The 12,315-nt window shown below is 39.3% G+C and overlaps 1 protein-coding gene across 1 annotated transcript; it reads left to right on the forward strand.

The window, feature by feature from the left end:
• Positions 1-4,769: 4,769 nt before the first annotated feature.
• Positions 4,770-9,133, forward strand: eif2b2 (eukaryotic translation initiation factor 2B, subunit 2 beta). The gene is made up of 8 exons (XM_039780896.1): positions 4,770-5,157; positions 5,886-6,006; positions 7,815-7,966; positions 8,097-8,260; positions 8,336-8,431; positions 8,509-8,646; positions 8,727-8,793; positions 8,940-9,133. Exons 1-8 carry the CDS (start codon positions 4,986-4,988, stop codon positions 9,095-9,097), a joined length of 1,068 nt encoding a protein of 355 aa, XP_039636830.1. The 5' UTR covers positions 4,770-4,985; the 3' UTR covers positions 9,098-9,133.
• Positions 9,134-12,315: the final 3,182 nt, after the last annotated feature.

Raw genomic sequence — 12,315 nt, forward strand, 5'->3', positions numbered from 1 at the left:
TAAGTGACCCAAACACAGCAGTAGGCTAGTTCACTAATTTCACATGACAAGAAAAGTGTAGCTTACATGGCCAAGATACTTGATAAATAAAGGAGTTAAGGTACTGAAAAGTTACTTGATTCAGGAAATAGTGAAGCTACCACCAAAATACTAAGTTACTAGCAAAGCTACAAGGGGGGACTGCCCAACACTGATAATACAGTCACGACGCTGAAGTTGGCATCCGATTTGCAGCTTCCGATTCGGCAGTTAAGGGGAAATTTAAGGGGAACTTAAAACTGTCCGATTCAGCAGGGAAACACAATTTAGATTGCTGATCCTCCGTTTTTTGAACCTCTTACTGTATTGAATGAGTGTTAGTCATTAAAGGTCCCATGACATGGTGCTCTTTGGATGCTTTTATATAGACCTTAGTGGTCCCCTAATACTGTATCTGAAGTCTCTTTCCCGAAATTCAGCTTTGGTGCAGAACTACAGCCACTAGAGCCAGTCCTACAATGAGCTTTCCTTAGTATGTGCCATTTCTGTGTCTGAAGCTATTGAGGAGGAGAGTGGGAGTGGCAAGGTGGAGGGCCTTGACCAACTGCCACTTTGCTCGTTTGAAAGCCATGATGTCTCTCTCTCATGGGTGGGCCAAATTCTCTGGGCGGGCAAAGCAGAGAAAGGGGAGGTAACCTTGCTTGTTATGACCTCATAACAAGCAGATTCCAAAACTACGGTGGCCGGGAAGTGCAATGCAACATTACAAAGAATGAAACACTTTTACATTTTGGAAAACAAATTTACATTTTGGAAAACAAATTTACATTTTGGAAAACAAATTTACATTTTGGAAAACAAAATAACATTTTGGAAAACAAATTAACATTTTGGAAAACAAAATAACATTTTAGAAAACAAATTTACATTTTAGAAAACAAAATAACATTTTAGAAAACAAATTTACATTTTGGAAAACAAAATAACATTTTAGAAAACAAATTTACATTTTGGAAAACAAAATAACATTTTCGAAAACAAATTTACATTTTTAGAAAACAAATTTACATTTTGGAAAACAATTTTAAAAAACAAAATAACATTTTGGAAAACAAAAAATATTACATTTTGGAAAACAAATTTACATTTTCGAAAACAAATTTACATTTTAGAGAAACAAATTAACAAGATGCAAAACACTTTTACCAGTCCCGAAACAAATTTACAAATGACAGATTCTTCACGGAAGGGAATGTACCACCATACCGGAAGTGATGAGGTGTTGTTGGTGAGCGCAGTCAATTTGTGTTGTTGTGAGTGAGTATATGGCGTGAATGAAGTTTATGGTGACTTTACGTGTGGTCGGTGTTTGGAGTTTTTATATGACGCGGACCTGACGGAAACACAGGGAACGTATCGACAGCGCGGCCGGATCGGGCTACAGCAGGGGGCGCTGAGTCCGTCTGCAGCTGCAGGACCTGGAGCTCACTGCCCATTCCTGGGACCCAAAAACCGACACCACGGCAGCTGGAGACCCAGGCCGCTATGCGGGCGCCGCTGGAGGGAAGGGAAGCCCGGGAGAATCAGATCCAGGACTGAACGGGCGGACTGTCACAGCCTGCTGAAGTTTAAATCACAGGTTTCCTAAAGGGAGTCTGCGGGACTCGGACTGTGGACGACGAAACACGACTTTAAGTCTCGTTAAATAAATAAATACATGCAGAAATAAATGAATCATTAGTGGGGGAGTGAGCCTGGACATTTCAGTCTGTTTAAACTTCACTTTGAAGCAGAACCTCTTAGTTCAGAAGGGTGAAGTTTCCGTTTGTACTCATATCTGTGAACTGATTATAATAAATATTCTTTGTATTAACACATTAATTAGTCTCTTTGTCTTTTTGTTTAAAAAAACTAGAACATCGCATGAGATTTTGACGATTTATAGTGATTTTATTTCCGTTAGACCTTTGCCTACATTGACGCTGATGCATTAAGGACGGCCCATAGACAGTATATAAGGCAGTGCCTCCCCTGTTCCAAGATGGCGCTCTATTGACGCATTCGATCCATAACTGCCGTAGTCAAGGCGCACATGTATACAAAACCTACTCACTTCGGTATGTGGTACATTCCCCTTCCGTGAAGAATCTGTCATTTGTAAATTTGTTTCGGGACTGGTAAAAGTGTTTTGCATCTTGTTAATTTGTTTTCGAAAATGTAAATTTGTTTTCTAAAATGTTATTTTGTTTTCCAAAATGTAAATTTGTTTTCTAAAATGTAAATTTGTTTCGAAAATGTTATTTTGTTTTTGAAAATGTAAATTTGTTTTCTTAAATGTTATTTTTTTTTCCAAAATGTAAATTTGTTTTTCTAAAATGTTATTTTGTTTTCCAAAATGTAAATTTGTTTTCCAAAATGTAAATTTGTTTTCTAAAATGTAAATTTGTTTTCTAAAATGTTATTTTGTTTTCCAAAATGTAAATTTGTTTTCTAAAATGTTATTTTGTTTTCCAAAATGTAAATTTGTTTTCCAAAATGTTATTTTGTTTTCCAAAATGTAAAAGTGTTTCATTCTTTGTAATGTTGCATTGCACTTCCCGGCCACCGTACAAAACGGCTCATCTGAGTTTTCATTTTCTCAAAGGCAGAGCAGGATACTCAGGGCTCGGTTTACACCTATCACCATTTCTAGCCACTGGGGGACCATAGACAGGCTGGGGGAACTCATATTAATGTTAAAAAACCTCATAAAGTGAAATTTTCATGCCATGGGACCTTTAAGGTAAATTATTAATTATGTCTAAAACATACTTTTAGATTTGTGAAAGCTTTGTTGTCTTTATGAGAACACAATAAAGGTAGATTACACCGTTTTTTTCATATGTAGACCAGGTCCAGATCCAAAACCACAATACTGGATCTGGACCTGGTCCAGTGTGGTCTATGTTTGAAAAAGAAAAAAAACAGTAAAATCTACCTTTATTGCATTTTCACAAATAATAGACAGAAAATAGAATAAAGCTTTCACAAATCTGAAACTGTGTTTTTAAGACCCCTTAGACTCTCTGGGATAGTTTAGTCCAGATTTAACAAGTCTAGGTATTGTGGTTTTGGATCTAGACCTGATCCAATGTGGTCTATATGTGAAAAAAACAAACAAATCTACCTTTATTGCATTTTCACAAATAGAATAAAGCTTTCACAAATCTGAAACTGTGTTTTTAAGAGTCCTTAGACTCTCTGGGATAATTTAGTCTAGATTTAACAAGTCTAGGTATTGTGGTTTTGGATCTAGACCTGATCCAATGTGGTCTATATGTGAAAAAAACAAACAAATCTACCTTTATTGCATTTTCACAAATAGAATAAAGCTTTCACAAATCTGAAACTGTGTTTTTAAGAGTCCTTAGACTCTCTGGGATAATTTAGTCTAGATTTAACAAGTCTAGGTATTGTGGTTTTGGATCTGGACCTGGTCCAATGTGGTCTACATATGAAAAAAACAGTAAAATCTGCCTTTATTGCATTTTCACAAATAGATAAAGCTTTCACAAATCTAAAAGTGTGTTTTAGACATAATTAATAATTTACCTTAATGACTAACACTCATTCAATACGGACTTTGAGTCCATGAAAAGCGCTATATAAATTCAATTTATTATTAAGAGGTTCAAAAAACGGAGGATCAGCAATCTAAATTATGTTTCCCTGCTGAATCGGACGGTTTTAAGTTCCCAACTACTTGCCAACTTCAGCGTCGTAATACAGTCTGCGGCACTTGTGTAAAATTCGCCAATGTTATACCAGTAATATTTATTTTATTTCTACAATAGCATTCTTGTGTCCGTTGTAATCTAAGTCAGTGTTATGGAATATGACTGATTAAGTCTCAGTTCATAGCCGGGTGAACACCGGCCGGTACAGTAAACATAGCCTAGCTAGCTGGCTACGATTTCAGTACAGTAATATCAAAGATCCTTGCTCCTTCTCAACGCTCTGGTAATATTATATTCACAAAATACAAACAATAGTACGGTAATGTTAAATCTTACTTGTGAAAAGTAATCCCCCAAGCCCTGTTTTCGATGGTCCGCCGATTTGAGCAGGAATATGCTGCACAGTGCTCTGAAATCTGCCGGTTAGATTTGTGTCCGACTTGATCCCGACTTGCTCTGACGTCATGCACACGTGGGCAACGATAATCTCACGAGACCAAGGCGGCCGCAGTTCTGAGACGCAGGTAGCGCAGTTGCTTTTCACCAACTGCAAGAGCCAGGCGGACGCAGGTGGACCCAGGGCATGCTGGGAAACGCCGGCCTCTCAGCTGATCAAACAGCTGATTGGTTCAGAATCGACTCAACATGATGACGTTTTATATAAACTTTTTATTGATTTTCAATCGGAGGGATTTTAACTGTGATTTGTCTGATTTAGAAGCTTATTCTGTACAGAACACATGTTGTGTGGCTGATAGTTGTGTTTAAAAGTCAGAGAGACTAAATCTGTTCAGATTACGGATCATCTACAGTCTGTTGTTTATTAAAATCAGCAACAGATCGCATGTAGAGAATTTTGACAGCTACTTTGTCATAATAAAACTGGAGACTGTGTATGAGCTGATATAGGGGTCTGATAACATTTTATTAAATCGGAATCGGACCACCGTGTTTCTGTCACTTCCTGTTCAGCCTGAAGGCTGCTGGAGTCAGCTGGAAAACTGTCCGACTTGAGAGCGGACTTTTGTCACCGCCCCCTGCTGCTGCCGCCTGCTCTCGTCTACTTTACAGGCGAGGCGCAGTTCATCTCGAACGAGCCTACTGTCTGTGCACAAAACTGTCAAGTTTACAGTTGCTGACGCAATAGATCCCGTGAAGCGGTCCACCAATCAAATGAAAGCGCAGTCATAATCACCCGGATGTACTCCTGAAGTACTTCCTCGTCAATATTTGCATGGTAGTTGGTATGTCTTGTAGCTAAACTGACAACACGTCGTTAATATAACAACTATGCCGGGCCCAGACAAAGAAACAGACCTGACGGAGAGAATCGAAGCGTTTCTGTCCTACCTGAAGCGTGGAGGGAGCGGGACGGGACCACAGCGGGGCTCGGCGGAGACAGCCCGAGAGACGACAGCCCTGCTCCGCAGAATCACAGCCCAGGCTCGGTGGAGCAGCGCAGGTGCTTAATGCCACTGTGTTTGTTACGTTAATTTAAAGGTTAATTCGGACATTACAGCCGTAAAGGTAGCTTTAATTGTAGCTGAATAGTGAGGACATTTGTCAAACCTGTTGTAACTGCTACAACAGCTGTCAGAAGTGTGAGTAACGTAATAGTTTAATATTTTTAGTAATTCACAGCTAGAGAAGGCGTTGTTAAAGGAAACGAGTTTCTAATAAAATTAATAACTGAACTAGTAGTTTTGGTTTCTATGTGAGACAGGTCACTCAAAACAGATACGAAATTTTTGTATTAATCTCCAAGGGTACTTTGTGCCCAATATAGCCTACTGTTGTACACAGTAAAATAAATCTCTATAACGTTACATGATGTGCGTGTGTATATATATATATATATATATATATATATATATATATATACATACATGCATGCATGCATGCATGCATGCATGCATGCATGCATACATACATACATACATATGTGTGTGCGCAGAGGAAACCTTATGTATGCATGTAGATAGAATAAACGTGCAAAGTGAAACCGCTAACTGACGACAGTGCATGTGAATGAGAATACAGAGTACCATAAAATGTTTCTTTATTACAAATTAAAAGCAATGAGTAAACTGTACAGAAAGGTGCCATCTGTGTTACACTCTCCATTCATGTAAAGGATGAATGCTTAAGCATTTACAGATATCTTTTTTTCACTTGAATGTTCTGTTTCAGGCGATCTGATGGAAATAATCCGTAAAGAGGGGAGGAGAATAACTGCCGCCCAGCCATCAGAGACCACAGTTGGTAACATGATTAGACGGGTGTTGAAGATCGTCAGAGAGGAATATGCCAGGTGAGGACTAAACAGAGCGACTGCTGTTGAGACCAGTCACTACACTAGAAAGGTTATAGATTCAAGTTGTTGATTATCTGCACTGACATAGCCCATGAACTTGATGTATGCTGATCTGGAATAATTGCACATAGAAAGCATGTGCTGGAAAGTCGTGTGGGCAGATGCTGTTAAGTTATGGAAACAAAGCAGTGTCCATTATTGGTGATCAGACTTTTTTTTTTTTTCTTTTATTATGGTTACATCCTTTCTTGGTTTGAATAATCTTTTGAATGTGTTGTTTGGTCTTGATGACTATGCCATGAACCAATCTAAATAATATTTTCATAAGAGTAGATTTAACAAAATAAAGCCCTGTTTTTAAATGTTTTAAAAGTAAACCCAACAATATATGCAAACCATTTTTTTTCTTTATATAATGTGAAGCATTATTTGTTTGGTTCATGTTACAGGTCTGCTGACTAGGGGAAATCACTATGTAATTTGGTACCAATTATAGGGGGAAAAACAGCTAAATTTAAAGCCAAATAAATATTTGGTCTATTAATTTATTATTGGAAACATTTTTAGGATATATACACATTGGCCCATTCCCAAAGTGAGCCCTGAGGACTAAGGACTAAGGACTCACAGACTTAATTGATCTCAGGTACTAAGTGAGTGAGTGTGTGAGGCCACATGGGCTCAGATAGGTAGAAATGGGATCGGGACAGCACTTCACGAGATCACATGTTACCTTGGCGACGTTTAATAACAAAGATGTTGCTGACACTTGCCGGTTTGGGAATTTTCATTTTAAGTTTGTTGCTTTCCACACGGCCAAGGCCCAGGAGACGGCTACCTGATTCCAAACTCTTGTTTTACAAGCTGGACAACAGGTTGGTCCGTTCCGTGGTCGTTTGTCGTGCTGTTGTTTACCTTCGTAATTTCCGAATTTCCCTATCGTCTCCGTGGTAAACGTCACAACGCTTTGAACTGTGGGTAATTCCCTTTGGTGAAGTCTGCATCGATGCAGACTCACGGAAAGGGCTCTGTAAGTGTGTACTCAAACCCTCACGCCCTTTGAAATTCCACATTGGGACAACCCTAAACCCTTACGAATTTCGCGAGAACGCTCACCAAAGTCCGTGAGTCTGTGAGTCCGGACTTTGGGATTGGGCCAATGTTCCACTTCCGTGATTGCTCCGGTGCTGCCGGAAATTCCGCCTGATGTCCCTCATTTAGGCCGGATGTCTGTTGCCTTATGAGAACCATGGTTAACTGCTCCTCAGATCTCTGCAGGGATCGCAGACAGCTAGACTATCTGTCCAATCTGAATTTTCTGTTGCACGACCAAAACAACCTTTGAACGTACACGTTCCACCAAAAGAATTTCCTTCCCGAGGCTGTTTTACAGAGGCGCCGTTGCTCTGTACGGAGCTTAGCGCCACCCAAGTCAATTGCGATTGGTTTAAAGAAATGCCAATAAACCAGAGCAAGTTTTTCACCCATCCTGGAATGCTGTGTGGACTCGCCAGACCCTCCTCCGCAGCGCTGTGGAGGAAGGTCTGGCAATGCAAGACTAGGAAAATACAGACCCAAATGTGGTACCTTCAATGTGTCTTTCGTGACCTGCTGTTTCCCTTACATGTCATTCTATATTTGTGTATTTGCTGTAGTGCTTGTATTGTTTGTTCTTTACATCTCCTCGTCTTGCACCTTCTAAGTTAAATAATATTTATGAAAAAATGTAGTGTTTCTGCAAAAAATGGCTGAGTTGGCACAGTTCCTCTTTCTATGAGCTTGTTCGCTCTGTTGTTTTCTTGCAGATCTCGAGGCAGCAGTGAAGAGACGGACCAGCAGGAATCTCTCCACAAGCTGCTGACCTCTGGAGGACTCAGTGAGGAGAACTTCAGACAGCATTTCGCCACCCTCAAAGCAAACGTCATCGAGGCCATCAATGAGTTGCTGACCGAGCTGGGTAGGTTTTATGAAGCAGGTCATTTATCTATCAGCTGATATTCATTAATTACACTGAAGTAAAGTCTGTATTTATTCTGAGAGATTAAAAAAACTTTAGCTGTTTCTCCCTTCACCACTTCACCTTTCAGAGGGAACAACTGACAACATTGCAATGCAGGCCCTGGAGCACATTCACTCTAATGAGGTCATCATGACTATTGGCCGCTCTCGCACCGTGGAGGCCTTCCTCAAAGACGCTGCACGCAAACGCAAGTTCCATGTCATCGTGGCAGAGTGCGCCCCCTTCTGCCAGGTAGGAAAAACACGTTTAAAGACACAAGATACAAGATTGTTATCATTTTTATCTTATTTATTCACTTGCCATCAGGGACATGAGATGGCAACTAGTCTCTCAAAAGCCGGCATCGAAACAACCGTGATTGCAGACGCTGCCATATTTGCAGTAATGTCTCGTGTAAATAAGGTAATTAAAACCACAGAAGACTTTGAAACGGTCATGTCAGCACACGTGGGTTAACCTGTGTGATGTTCTCTTTTCAGGTCATCATTGGTACACAGACAGTTCTAGCAAACGGAGGTCTGAGGGCTGTTAATGGGACACACACTCTGGCTCTTGCAGCCAAGCACCACTCAACACCGCTGATTGTTTGTGCTCCAATGTTCAAGCTCTCACCTCAGGTAAGAAGACTCTCTAGTTTGCCAGATGTCTGTAGTTTCTGCTGACGGCAAAATTACGTTGAACTATTTTGTGTCCCTAGTTCCCAAATGAAGAGGATACCTTCCATAAGTTTGTCTCTCCACATGAGGTGCTTCCTTTCACTGAAGGTAACTGACATTCTCACAAAATGCTTGCTAACAGCCATTCAACTAACTCTTCATGTTTAGAGCATCCACTTTTAACCCTTTATAAAAATATGTTCCTCTTGTGGTTCATTTTCTGAGGAATTCACAGTTTACAATTTGTATTTCAGGGGAGATTCTCTCAAAGGTGAACGTGCACTGTCCAGTGTTTGACTATGTCCCGCCTGAGCTCATCACACTGTTCATTTCTAACATTGGAGGACATGCACCGTCATACATTTACCGACTGATGAGTGAACTTTACCACCCAGAAGACCACGAACTTTAACCGGTGTATTTAACTAATAAATAATATAATAATTGATGCAATTGGTGTTTCTTTTGATGACTTGGCAACATACTGCTATATCACACTGATTTGAAGGCATAGCCTAACTGACTATAAAAGTCTCAGAGTAACTTGCTGTAAAAAGTAATGCAACTAGTAGCCAGTAAATTACTGCAAACTTAGTCACATATTTATATGTATTTTTCCTCTATAGACAACTTTGCTACATTCCACAACTATACAATGATATGAATAACCAGGTATTTTTTTATATTCCATGTAAAGCTGTATCCCAAATATGATTAGAGCTTTTAGTGTGCAACTTTTTTTTATATTAATGAACGTCCGTTACATTTAAGCCATTGCCAAATGAGTTGATACAAAGCTAATTAAAACGATCGGGTTCACAAAACTCTATTTCTCTGGATGGCTATGTAACATAGTCATAGTGTTTGAGGAACTTTTCCATTCAGTGAGGTGTGTGAGGCCTTTTTGCTGTTAGTGGCTGCAGAGCCTCATTGAGCTCAAAGTGTTTGAAAACTTTGAGGAACGCAGTGGGACAAGAGAGGCTGTGTGGACTGGTTCAATTACTGAGATTACTGGTTATGCTGGGACAGAGAGGCTGAGTGGGCTGGTTATATTAAAGAGATTACTGGTTATACCAGGACAGAGAGGCTGAGTGGACTGGTTATACTACTGAGATTACTTGTTGTACTGGGACTAAGTGGACTGGTTAAATTATGCTTTGAGAATGAACAAGGAGAGAACTTGAACCATGAGCAGATTAAGGAGGACTTCATGGTGCTTAAGACTCACAAGATGCCTTCACATACTGTAGGTGAGTACAACAACACACTAAAGTAATTCAGATAGATGTAACTTGTGATAGTTATACATGTGCATGTTGTCTGCCTTGGTGATGCTTTATTCTGCTGCCAGAAGACGTTTATTGTTGCTGGTTACACCCGCCGCGGTGTCCAGTTGTTATTTATTGTCAGTTATTTTGGTTTAATTATCTGAGTGTTTTTTTTTTTTGTTTCTGGTTAAATCTAGTAAGGCTATAGTAAGGAAGGTGGTTGTACTATAGCCTATTTATTTTTGATAATAAGCTGTATTATCAGGCTGCAAAACTAAAGATTCCTAATGTAACAGTTTTACTTGAGTATAATATTGGCATACTCTAGTTTCTGATCATGCAGTAACCCTTTTAAGCCTGAAACTTTACAGTAAGTAGACAAGCCAAATTAAGTGTTTGTCATTACATTTACATTTCATTTAGCTGACGCTTTTATCCAAAACGACTTCCAATAAGTGCATTCAAACATGAAGGTACAAACCCAGAACAATAATAAGTACATTAGCTTCAAATAAGCCTATAGTTTCCAGGCTTGCTATCATTAAAAAACTGCCCATGTACAACTCATTTTATTAACTATTTTTTTATAATGTTGACAGCTGATGTACTGAAAATGTAATCAAAATAATACATACAAAGACACACCTGGATTTTTCACATTTCATATTTTTAACTACATTTTTTGTAAATTTTATCCACCAACATGAAGGATAGATTATTACCATTTCAAAACCTTATTTAGACTGTCAGGAATTCAATTCTAGTGGAGAATCTGACATTTTTATTTTTATTGACCTAAAAAATGGAACATTTAAATATGCCTTTCCTCTTAAAAACCCTGAATTCCCGCAAAAAATGACAAGAGCATGACCTCAAAGTCCATAGAGATAGAAGTGTAATTGTAGTAACTAACCACAAGATGACTCCCCACCCTGCTTTATTCAAAGGTATGAAATTGCTCTCCCAACTAAAATCCACAGGGGTTTTTGGTGTTGTCTGCCAAGTGTAACGTGTTGAGTGGTTGGATGTGAAGGCTTGGGATGAGGGTCAGAGGGGAGCATGAGAGGGGTTCTGGCACCTCGCTACGGTCTAACAGAGAGAGAGAGTGCATTGTTCTCTGACCTAAATTTCTTGACCTGGAACTGCAGGAAAAAAAAGGTCAGAATGAATGGGACGCAGCAACATGTCTTCACTCTCCACTGCCCCACACTCGCTGGTAAGATCATGACATCATCCAACTGTCAAACAACATTTTCTGTCAATTGGCCCCTCTGAAAAGATTAAGACCTAGAACTGCAACCAGCAGTGTAACATATCTGGTCTCAGTTTATAATAGATAATCGCAATGATTCATCCAACTTGTGTTGAATAGGTTGTGGCTGTGACTGCCTAGTTATTGGTAAAACATCCAAAGAGAATGTCATCTCCCTCTGAATCCAGCACTCTCATCCTTGGCATCTTTCCTGATGTCATATCAGACATTCAATTGAGATATTTATTAAGGATTCTGCAACGCTGCAACCTCCAAGTACTGAGCAATGATGGCATTTTTGTATTTTTCAATTTCCACAGATAAATGGAAAAGACATTTAGTTACATTTGGTAACTGCTGTGCTTAAAAGTGCCAGAACAACAACTATCATTACTAATGCTACTACAGTACTATGAAAGGAGGAGTAAGATGAGAAGTCAAGGTTGAAGGTTGCTCTTGTTGTTTCCTGAAAAAGAAAAATTGTCATATTACAATGCAGCAACTCATAAGGGAGAAAATGTCACAAAAATGCACTTAATAAAAAAAGTCACCGTCTTGACACAAAGGTGCTTTCAGTCAAACAGCCATCGTTTAGGATGTATATATTCTCTATATTTTTCCTTTCATTATCCATGCCTTCCAGTTCCAACATGTCCTGCCATTACAGTCACTACAGTCACCGTTATTTAGGGGTGGAATGTAACTAAGTACAATTTTGCGGTACTTGTTCTTTACTCAAGTATTTCCCAGTGTATGCTACTTTATACTTTCACTCCACTACATTTTAGAAGGGAATATTGTACTTTTCACTCCACCACATACATTTATGTAATAACTTTAGTTACTTTGCAGATTCAGATAATTAATACAAAACATCGCTTAAAATATGAACATGAACATGGGTTAGCTCAGTTGGTAGAGCAGGCGAACATAAGGGTTTACAGAGGTTTACTCCTTGATGCAGCGGCCACGCGTTCGACTCCGACCTGCGGCCCTTTGCTGCATGTCATTCCCCTTCTCTCCCCCCTTTCATGACTTCATCTGTCCTGTGGAATTAAAGGCCTAAAATGCCCCAAAAAATAATCTTAAAAAAACAAACAAATATGAACA

Source organism: Perca fluviatilis, chromosome 18 (assembly GCF_010015445.1).
Source record: "Perca fluviatilis chromosome 18, GENO_Pfluv_1.0, whole genome shotgun sequence".
Classification (NCBI taxonomy): Eukaryota; Metazoa; Chordata; class Actinopteri; order Perciformes; family Percidae; genus Perca; species Perca fluviatilis.

Excerpts from the sequence above, each read along its gene's own strand:
- eif2b2 (XM_039780896.1), top strand. The coding sequence starts at position 4,986 with ATGCCGGGCCCAGACAAAGAAACAGACCTGACGGAGAGAATCGAAGCG. Across the intron at positions 8,432-8,508 it reads TAATGTCTCGTGTAAATAAG|GTCATCATTGGTACACAGAC; the intron begins GTAATTAAAACC and ends TTCTCTTTTCAG. Across the intron at positions 8,647-8,726 it reads TGTTCAAGCTCTCACCTCAG|TTCCCAAATGAAGAGGATAC; the intron begins GTAAGAAGACTC and ends TTGTGTCCCTAG.